Source organism: Propithecus coquereli, unplaced genomic scaffold, assembly GCF_000956105.1.
Source record: "Propithecus coquereli isolate 6110/MARCELLA unplaced genomic scaffold, Pcoq_1.0 Scaffold6, whole genome shotgun sequence".
Lineage (NCBI taxonomy): Eukaryota > Metazoa > Chordata > Mammalia > Primates > Indriidae > Propithecus > Propithecus coquereli.
In genome coordinates, this window is record NW_012151951.1 from 5,358,872 (window position 1) to 5,370,389 (window position 11,518).

At 35.6% G+C, this 11,518-nt stretch overlaps 1 protein-coding gene across 1 annotated transcript in view; it reads left to right on the top strand.

Annotated features, from left to right (window-relative positions):
- The window catches only part of GRIA4 (glutamate receptor, ionotropic, AMPA 4), a 548,228-nt gene that overhangs the window by 421,907 nt on the left and 114,803 nt on the right, over positions 1-11,518 (top strand). The window contains exon 4 of the mRNA XM_012659122.1: positions 9,360-9,603. Within this exon, the coding sequence (XP_012514576.1) occupies positions 9,360-9,603 (244 nt within the window). The remainder of the gene's footprint in view (positions 1-9,359; positions 9,604-11,518) is intronic.

Consider the following 11,518-nt stretch of genomic DNA (forward strand, 5'->3'; position numbering starts at 1 on the left):
AAATAATACTAAATTTCATATGGAACCAAAAAAGAGCCTAAATAGCCAAAGCAATCTTAAACAAAAAGAATACATGTGGAGGTAACACATTACCTAACTTCAAATTAACAACAAGGCTATAGTAACCAAACAGCATGGTACTGGTATAAAAGTAGACATATCGACCAAGGGAACCGAGTAGAGAATCCAGAAATAAAACCATATAGCTTACACTAACTGATTTTCGACAAAGCAGACAACAACATACACTGAGGAAGGAAGCTCTATTCAATAAAAGATGCCGAGAAAACCGGATAGCCACATGCAGAAAAATGACACTGTCTCTTACCATATACAAATTTAACCCCAGGTGGATTGAAGATTTAAATGTAAGACCTGAACCCATAAAAATTCTAGAAGAAAATGTAGGAAAAACTCTTCTAGACATTGGCTTCAGCAAAGAATTTATATGTGTGACCCCAGAAGAAAATACAGCAACAATAAAAATAAATAAATGAGACTTAATTAAACTAAATAGTTTCTCCACATCAAAGGGAATAATCAACAGAGTAAATAGACAACCTACAGAGTGGGAGAAAATATTCACAAACTATACATGTGACAAAGGACTAACGTCGAAAATCTACAAAGAACGCAAACAAATCAGAAAGAAAAAAACAAAACCATCAAAAAGTGGGTAGAAGACATGAACAGATTTTTTTCAAAAGAAGACAGACAAATGGCCAACAAAATATGAAAAAATGAAAAAATGACTAATTATCAAGGATTGCAAATTACAACCACAATGAGATACCTCTTTATCCCTGTCAGAATGGACATTAAAAAGTCAAAAAACAATAGATGGTGCTGATGTGGTGAAAAGAGAATGCTTATACACTGTTACATGGGAATGTAGACTAGTACAACTACTGTGGAAGGCAATACGGAGAGTCCTCAAAGAACTAAAAGTAGACCTACCATTTGATCTAGCAATCTCACTTATGGGTATCTACCCAAAGGAAAAGAAGTTATTTTATCAAAAAGACACCTGCACCCAAATGTTTATCACAGCATAACTCACAATTGCAAAGCTATGGAATCAACCCAAGTGTGCAACAACTGGTAATGGATAAAGAAAAGGTGGTATATATGTACCATGGAGGACTATTCAGCCATAAAAAGGAATGAAATAATGACTTTTGCAGCAACTTCAATGAAACTGGAGACCATTCTCTTAAGTCAAGTATCTCAGGAATGGAAAAACAAATACCATATGTTCTCACTTATAAGTGGGAGCTAAACAATGGATATATATGGTCATAAAGTGGTGTAACGGACATTGAAAACTAAGAATGGGAAAGGGTAGGAGTGGAGAGAATGATAAAAATCTACCTATCAGGTACAGTGTACACTATTCTGGTGATGGATACACTGAAAGCCCTGACTTCAGCATGATACAATTTATCCGTGTTAACAAAAAACACTTGTACCCCCAAAACATATGGAAATTTTTTGAAAAAGAGTAAGAGCTGGGTTTTGTGTTTTTTTTTTTTTCTTTTTGGGGGTGTGTGGGATATTGAGTTATAAACTATGATTCTCCAGAGTTGTAGGAAGGAATTCCAAGGGAATTCCTTGATACCATAAGGGAGAATATGTGATATCAAGAATCCATGATGTACTTCCCTCACATGAACAACAAAAGTCTAAATTACCTCTACCATGGAGAATGAAGGTGATTTTTATTTACAGCTATGGAAAAAAATTATCATGACTGATAAAATTTTACATTAATCATCTTCATTATATAGAAAGTCAAAAGTGGAAAATGAAGGAATTTAAATAACCTGCCTGAGACCTACAGAGCTGAAATGAGAAAACAATTTTGCAGGTAAAAGTAACTGAGTCTGCCATTAGGCCTACCATTTGTCACCTGGCATGGTGTTCAAGAAATCACTGTGTATTTAGATGATCACCTCAGTGACATTTTCCCACTAAAGAAATTTAATAGTGAGTAATCAAATATATTCACTATCAGTCCCTGACATGAGTTTACAATTACTTCTTGGAATTGAGCTAGCCCCAGTGGGATATAAAAATTAGGCTAATCATATGGTGAATACTTACTTCATCCTGTGTTTGTTCCTGCTAGGAACAGAAATCATCTCTGTAATTGTATGCAAATCCTTTCACCAGAATCATCACAAGAAAATTATGTACTGCTACTCTTGCTCTAAGGAAAAGACAAAAGTAACATTTTAAAATATCACTTTCAAATCAACCAAAATGACTGGTTTGGACTTTGTGTATAAAAGCCAGATCCAAATTAATATTATTTACAGTACATAGCTTGGCATGTGAAAATAACAAACTGATATTTAATATGTTGTGTAACACTTCTGTGTGTTTTGTTGCTAGTGATTGCTTTCATGATTAATTAATGACATCTATGAGACTCAAACTTCATCATAGAGTAGAATAAATTGGTCTTTGAAGAACCAGAATTCTATGTAAAGCATTGGCTATCTTGTATCCTCAACCAATGAGCCAATTTTTTAGGGTTAGCTCAGGATTTGTTTCTATGTACCAAAAGTGTTTCTGTTTCTATCATTTAGAATGGAGTTCTTTCTCAAATGGATTCACACTTAGTCTTAATTCTGAGTTTTTGAAGTTTATTTTAGCTTTCATGAATGACTCAAGATGGTTGTTATGAATATTGATAATGAAAACTGTGGAGAAATTTTCTGGTTTCTAGACATATTATAAGGTATTCCAGCTGAGATATGTGTGGCTTTTGGCTCCTACAACTTGGGATCTCCTTTTGCCCAGATTTGGGAGTTTTCACATTTACCTGCCACATTCTTTTAGGGCCTAAATGTACAAAGTAGAAATTAAGTAGTTTTCAGGTCACTCCGATACCACTTAATATTACTTATGTGATTGAGAAGCTAGCTCTAGGTTGAACAATACGACATTGCTGATATTTTACTATTTTTGATCAATAGAAATGGCAATTACATATGCTGTACCTGATATAATGAAAAATCCCCTGGCTCTTATAAGTACAGAATGAGGAAACAAGGATAGAATTTAGAGAAAAGCAAGCAATGGACACTCTCCTTTTTTTTCTTTTTTCTTTTTGAGGGGGGGTAGGATTAGTCTATATTAGAAGAGTTATTGTATTGTGCCTGTGTTAATTCTAGTAGTCTCCTATTTGGGTTCCTTGTCTTTCCTCTCTCTCCACTCTTATCCATCATTTCCACTATGTCAAGTTAACGTGAAAGCAGTTCTATAAATCTGTCTCTTCCCTGCTCCAAAGCTTTCGGTGTTTCACTGTTTTCAATGGAATAATTTGTAAACTTTAAGTATTTAATTATTCAAAAGTATTTATTAAGTGCTTTTGAGATGCCAGGCACTCTTCTAGGCTCACTGAACAGGGTGCATTTGGGTACAAACCCAAAGCGAAAAGACGAAGCACGCAGACCCAGCTTGGGGACAGCACTGCAGGGCCAAACCTGTGGCAGAGCACACCTGCAAGCGGGCGCAACTGTTGGGGATGTTTGAGAGTGGGAGCACAGCAGATGGAGTCAGAGACGTGGAACCTCATGGGCCAGTGTGAAGAAGCCACTGGAGAGTTTTGACCTATAAGTGGTGTGATCTGGCTGGCTTGAAAAGTTTCATTCTCACAGCTGTGCTCTGAGTAGTGCCAAGGGAGCAAAAGCAGAGAAAGGAACCCTACACAGAGGCTATTGCAATAATCCTCGACAGACAGCTTGCACCTGGGTGGAGGTGGGGAGAAATTGTCAGAGTTTGTACATATCTTTAAGGCAACACTGATGGAATGTTTTAAAATAAGATATGTGTTTGTAAGAGAAAGAAAGAAATTGATCTAAAAGTCTTTCTATCACAACTCCACTCTTTCTTGCTAATTTAATCTCCTGCTCTCCTTGCACACCCCAGTGTGGTGAAAAACCCCTAGACTGAAGAATGGAAGACCTGAGTTCAATTCACGGCTCTGCCACTTAATAGGGTTTTGCTTTGATATGTCACATAAACTACCTTTATATCTATTTCTTCACTGATATGGTGGGGATGGTACATACTGCATAGGGCTGTTATGAGGTCCAATTGTATTGTGAAATGCTGATAAACATAATGGAGTTTATAAAACTATGACTCCAGCAAACTGCTCTATCCACTATCAACTATTAATCACCTATTAAGTGTTCTTCAAGTTTCCTGCCTCTGTGCCTTTGCCTTATGATACAGTGCTTCTGCCTCCTTGCCATTTCTACCCATCAAACCCTCTCAATTCTCTAAGGACCCTACCGCAGTCCAAGCCATTCTCCCTGCAATGAAATTCCCCCTGAAGGGATCTATTCTTTTCTTAACACCTTGAATTTGTGGCAAATAGTTGAGGATACTTGCTATATGCGTCAGAAAACCATTTAAGCTATATTAATGGGTAAAACAAGATAACAAATTTATTTCTCTCATTTAAAAGGCTGGGTAGATGATCAGGGAGCAGTATGTCATTTCATTAAACCAGAGACCCAGCTTCCTTCTGTCTGGTCATTCCATCATTCACAGCCTTAACTTCATGACCAAGGGGTGGCATTCACATTTTGGCATCAAGACGAAAGGTCAAGTAGGCAAGAAAAAAGTATGCTCATGGAGTCCTTTGAGGAAAGTTTCCCGAAGCTTCCACACAACCTTTCCAATTATAATCTATTGGCCACAACTTACAGAGGTGAGAGAGAGGCAAGAAAATGATTTATTCTGACTGTCCATATGTCCAGGTTAAAATTCCATTGTTTTGGATGAAGGGGAGAACCGACGGCAGCGAACAACTTGTAGACTCTGCTACAGTGCTTTACCTATAAAGACCTAAAGCATCAAATTCCCTTGTAAGGTGTTGTCTGTACAAAGTATGAATACTGGGGGAGACCATAAATATTTAATATTATTGTCAGAAATTATAAGAGGCCTTCGGGAAAATCTGGGGCCCAGAATGACTACATTGAAAAATGGTCATTTTTCAATCCATCTTTGAAGATGGATTTTCTACTTTTCCTCTTGAGTATTTGTAGAAAATGGAAAACTCAAAACATTCCATTTTATCTCAGGTTTACATGCATAGTTTCAAGCTGTGTATGTGGGAAAATCTTTGCTTATTTTCACTATGCCCTTCTTGACGTATGGCTTAAATAAATGCTATAGTCACAGCTGCAGATAATTTTAACAAGAGAAAATGTTGGTTACCCTTTCTGTGTGCTCAGATCTTGGGGTTCAGACTGTGGCCTTTGAACATTTTGTTTTCAGGACTAAGCTGTTTTGGAAAGAGTCCGAACTAAATGGTTGCTAAATCTGCTCTACAGTGTCAGCATGGTGGCATTAAATGTAGTGAGGATTACAGAATCTTATTTCTCTCTATGATTCAAGTCAATACACAGCGTGAGGTAGAATTCCAGATACACACACCTTTGTCCTCAAATATACTAGTTTGGGACACTGACAATTGTGCCAGACCAGAGAAATCGGTGGTATAGTAGCAGGTACCTGCATAGCAATTTGTAAGATTAATGAGGAAGGCTTCAATTTGAGTAAGTACAAGTGGCTGCTATCTCTCCTTGTCACTTCCTCTTTTCTGGCTCAACAATTCCCCATGGGACAGACCCAGTCCTCTCCTTTCCAAACCAGTTCACATAGCTTAGATGTTTCTCTGTCCCATGTTCATCAAAACAGCATAGCCTACATCTCATTACTTCGTTACCCTGATAATATTCCTTGCTAATGTCTACATTCTCATCTCTCCCCGTTTTCTCCTCAATTTCTTACTGCTCTGAAATGTATGACTTCTATATCCAGCATTCCATTGACCATGGACCCGGCTCATGACGAGTACACTAACGACCTTCTCAAGCACAATGGACATTTTTTAGTCCTTATCCAAGTAGAGTCTTCTTTATGGCGTATGGATAACTTCTTTGTTTTTAAAATTATCTTCTCCCTGGCATAAATTTCTTCTGCTGCTTCTCTTTCTGCTGCTCTGTGTATAGACAGTTAAATTACTGTTGCAAAAGAGAATATCAAATAAATAAGCCCAGCTTGTATTTTCAGCAGTGACATCTCTTAGGTGATATTCATCCAAAATAGGTCATTATCCACGGATGATGTAAAAAATGTTGATGTGTAAGGATGCAGTAGCTCAGGACTGCTTGGTTTACTCTGATTCTATTTAAAATAGTTGATAATATCATTATGTTATTTACAAACAAATGTTTTTTGCATAATTGATAGTGTTCTTTAATAACTATGAAAAAGCTTTTAATTACTTATTGTGATGCAATAAAGTGATATATTCATAGTATGCTCTCTCTAGTATTCTAAAAAATTATTTTGATTTCTTTGAAGCTATTTATACAATGCTGTGTTTTTTGCATAATGGATAATTTACCTAATAGCTTTGCTAGATAGTAAATTCCTTGTAAAGACAAGAATCACATCTTTGTTTATTTTGATATACCTTATAGAATCTTGGCTATAGTAGGTTTTCAGTAAATCATACTGAATTAAAATATTATACAGCTTTTTAGAGTAGAAACAAGATTTAAAATATTCTTTACCATAGCAAATTTTCTGTGATATTCACCCAGAACTGCAGTATTTACATTTTGGCGAACAATATTGTATTACAGATTTTCTAATAACTAGGAGATACAAATCATAGCCAAATGTAGAAATGCCATGACTTGACTTGTGATTTTCTATAATAGTTTATATAACAACTAGGTTACATAATCATAGATTCGAGAGCAATATTTTCTCCTAGTTACAATATATTCCCAGCTATCTTGGCAAATAAATAAAACATACATATCTAAGTAGCAATGAATAATAAGAGAGTATATTAAAATCAAACACAGCTTATAACAGAATATAAGTTTTCAGCCAGGCTCTGAAACTATAACTGCATGTCCTTTGCACCGCATTAAAAAGATGGTATTTATTTCCGACTATGATTAATGGGGCTTTTTAGATGACCAACTTTCTTTGCCATTCAACAAAGATTGTGTCCTACTGTTCTTATTTCAATTCTACTATCATTTGTAAATCAAAAAAATCAGATAATGAAATGCTAGATTTGAATTATGATTTTGTTTCATTGTTATAAATCTTTCAATCTTGTAATGTAAGTGGGAACATATATAAATTTCACCAGAAAGTGTGTGGCTCTTCATTCTGTAAAAGTCATGTCAGCAGGAGAATAACAACATGGATGCCTAGTACTGACATGAGGCCTGACAGCCACATGATGCCAAAAAAAAAAAAAAGCAGCAATATTTAGAGAACTGTGCCAAGCTGTGAATTAATCCCAGAGAGCAGGAAGACTGCTTCAATGTGTGTGGCTGATAGTTATAATTTTTACAATGCTCAATCAAATAAAAAATATCTTAGAATTATTTTGGTATGATGATAAAAGGAGAAAAAGGAAAAGTAAGATGTCATTTGGTATTTTTAAAAGCGTTCATATTGAGTCAAAGAACATGTTCATAGGTGTCAAAAATTGAATAAAAGGAATATTGCCTCAGTTATCATCAGAGAGCAAGCCCCAGTAACAAAATAAATGAGGCATGAACACATATATTAAGAAAGGTTTCATATCATCATGTTATATATGCATTGAATAGGAAACAAGAGAAAGAATCCTGGGTTTAGGGTGGGGGGATCTAGGTAAGATTTGAAAAGATAATTACTGGCGTGCATTACAAAAGGAAAGACTAAATGGAGCAATAGGTATACCAGAATAATTATATAGTAATTAACATGCCCTCTTTCTTCCTCTTTGGGGAATTTTTTTCATTTAGATAAAAATGAATCCTGACTGCCACAGTGTTTCATTTGGCAGGATATCAGGTAATTTATATTTCAAATATGATCTCATCATCAGTTCCATCTGTTGATATAAACTGAGCATCAGCAATGTTTGAAAATCTGACATGTAGAAACATACCTTTTAAAAGGTATGTCAAAATTCCTGAATCTGTGAGACTCATATACCAATGAGAAAACAAAATAAATATATTCTTATCTTGCAAGTGCTGTGCATTCATTTTAAATCTTCACTTTTAATCCATCCAGCTCTCTAATTTCAGAACCAAGGGAGGGAGAAACTATAGGCAGCTGCTATAGAATGAGCTCAAATAACTGTTAGACTTTCTTAAAGAAGACTAGAATATTTTGATTATGCTAAACCATAAAGTAAAAAATAACTGCCTAACAGGCTCTGATTCTAACCAATCCTTGTTTGAGGGCTACTTAGGGATTCAAAGAATCTTTTTTTTTCTTTTCTTCTCTCACATTACAATTCAAAACTCAGAAGTGGAAAAAGTAGAAAGATTTCAAGACAGCGTTGGCATGAAGATATACCCCAAGTGCTGGGATTACCACATAGCTCCTTCCTTAACCCAGAGGCCTGGACCAGATGACTTTCCTTCCAGATGCAGAGAGACTTAGATCAAGGATAGGCTGGGAACCATCCCTCCTATTCTCTCACCTAATAAACAGACTGTCTTCTCCTAATAAACTCTCCCACCTCCAGCAATCTTGCAGCCTCCTTCTCAACCTGCAAGACCCAATTCAAGTTCTTCAAGTTCTTCTTTTGGGCCAACACTTCGAGTACTGCTATCATTATTACCCTTTGTAAAACTAAGTTGCATTTGTTTATTTGATGTCTTTCTCCTCTACCCAATTACGAGAGTCCAGTGTGTCACTTAGTAAGCATTCAACTCACCCCCAATCTATACCATTCCCATGCCAAGAGAGGAAGAGTTAAATAATGCCCCTCAATATACATCTGTCCACCTCACCACATGAGGCACCGACGATAATGGGTTCACAATAAGTACTATTGTACTGTTTCATTTACATCTTCCCTTCTGTAGTTGAACCAAAAATGTTGCTACTACCTTGCTCAAGGAGAGAGTCAAAACAGTTGTGCGAAATGAGTTCTCTCTAGTGAGTAAAATAACAAAAAGTGTTTACGAAATTGTTATTGACTACAGGTGGTATTGGATTTGGTCTTTGGTTTATTTCATCAAAAATGTGTCTAGGAAGAGCAACACAATATTCTCCAGTAAATAAAGAGATTTTGAGAGCTTACACAAAGTATGGTATTGCTACTTCATTGAATCAATATTTTAAGAGATTTTGTAGCCCTGAGTAAAGAAAGCAAGAACAAATGATTCGGAAATAGCCACTCAGATTTTTAAGTTTCTAAGCATTCAGTGGAACATAAAAAGGTTGATGTAGACTCAGTGCCTGCATAAGTCATTAAAGGGGAGTAAAAGCATATTTTCAGTAACTCTTTTTTCCCCCAATAGGATACTCGATACTCCAAGCTATTATGGAAAAAGCAGGACAAAATGGTTGGCATGTCAGCGCTATATGTGTGGAAAATTTTAATGATGTCAGCTATAGGCAACTTCTAGAAGAACTTGATAGAAGACAAGAGAAGAAATTTGTGATAGACTGTGAAATAGAGAGACTTCAAAACATATTAGAACAGGTAAGTGCTGGATTTTATATTATTAACCTAGACCTCCACCTAGACCTCCAACGAAAAAGGTGAGCTTTGATTGACTTGTTCCTGTTAATAACTTCTCCAAATCTTTTAGCTGGGAGTTTGAGGTTTGGGAATTTTCATTCCATGATTTTTCTCCAGAACCAAATTGCAAGCTTTTATTAATATCAAAGGCCATTTTGGTTCTTAGGCCTCAGTGTACTTAGGAGACTATTTCTCACACATTCTTAAGATCATAGAAGACTCCTTTATGTATCATCAAGAGCTCTTGGCCCACAGCTCACAAATATTAATTTTGAAGACTAATGCCATCTAAAATATTAGAAAAGTTTTTAAGGGAGTATGCCTTTTTGTAACCTTTATAGAAGTAGCTACATAGGAAATACCTACATAAATTAGTAAAACAATGAAATAAAAGAACATTAAGTGATATACTGTACATAGCATGTATTTTCTGCTAGATATTGTAAGTAAATACATTACCACCGTAGTGAAGATGATTTTCAACTTTCCTCAAACAGGAAGAATCCTTGAATAAAGCTTTTGATAAATATTTGTTGATTTCATTTAAAGCAGCCAGGAAAAGATAAAACTGAGCTTTGTCATTGTGCTAAATGATAGAAAAATATCATCAAATAATGGATAACATTTGCCTTCCCCCAACCCTGCATATCATGATAAAGCTTTGGAAGGCTGTTTGGCCAAAATTACAGTGAATGAATGCCATCTAGTGGTTTTAGAAATGCTTGCTTATACTTATCTATAATACAATATGTTAGGTTGGCTAGACAATAGAGTAACACAATTTTTTTTGTTGGTTGATTTGTTGCATATAGTTTAACTGCATAATTATGTGATGTGATTTGTAGTAGTAAACTTATTAATTTGGAGGTTGGTTGTAAGAATAACTTTAGTACTCAATTATAAAAATCAAACCAAAATAGATTACAGAGATTCCTCCTTAATATCTAAAAGCACTGAACTAGATGTCTTAAATTTCCTTCCTCAATTATATCAGCATTGGTAAAAGTTAAAAGTAAAAAACATGCATTTCTAAAGTCCAGGGAAGCCAGACTACACTATAAGAAGAAATGACAGGGTAGCTAGCTCCCATTATGCCTCTGTAGAAGGAAAAGCAAAAAATAAAAACAAATACACTAAACTAAAGAAATATGCATATGTTATTTTAGGAAATGCTAATTATAAGCCTAAACATCACTACGTTTATTCCTGGGGGAGTCCAAAAAATCATTTAGATTGTAGCTACTCGAGATATATGAAATTATTAATGAGTATTCATGGAATCCGAGAAAAAACTTTTTGTCTTACTTTCTGAAGCAATGCAGTCACGTCACCTTTAACTACCATTCCAGTCCCTTCCACTCCTGCCCCTGTGTTCAGAGTTTGAGTTGTTTGACCTGAACAACTGAAGCTTTGTAAATAACTCACGATGAATCCCTCAGAGCAGCCAATTCTAAGAACTGCCTGGATTGCCAAGTTCCTGTCAGAGAGTAAGGCTCAGACAGACCCTCCACTTAGCACCTGTGCTTAAAAGACCATGTCTGGAAGAGGTAGTTGAGTGCCTAAAGCACACTGACCCATTTCAGAGGCTTGGCTGGTTTCCAAGAAGAAAATCAGCACATCCAGGTGTTTTGGATAAACTCTGAACAAGCCTTGAATGAGCTTTTGCCAAAAGAACAGGACATCTTATTTTTTTGTCACTTTAAAGAAATTAGAAAACTTAAGTGTCTACCTTTCCAATTCTTCTGAATTCTAAAAGGTTTCTTTCCTATCATGGCTGCATAATAATAATGAGAATAGTAATAGACCTTTGTCTCTTTAAAATGCATCTTAGGTGTAAATCTCATAAATTGTAACAAATTCTACTGTATTATGAGAAAATAATATGCTCTTAATTGTCCTATAAAATTTCCCACCAAGAAAAGCTGTTTTTTGATT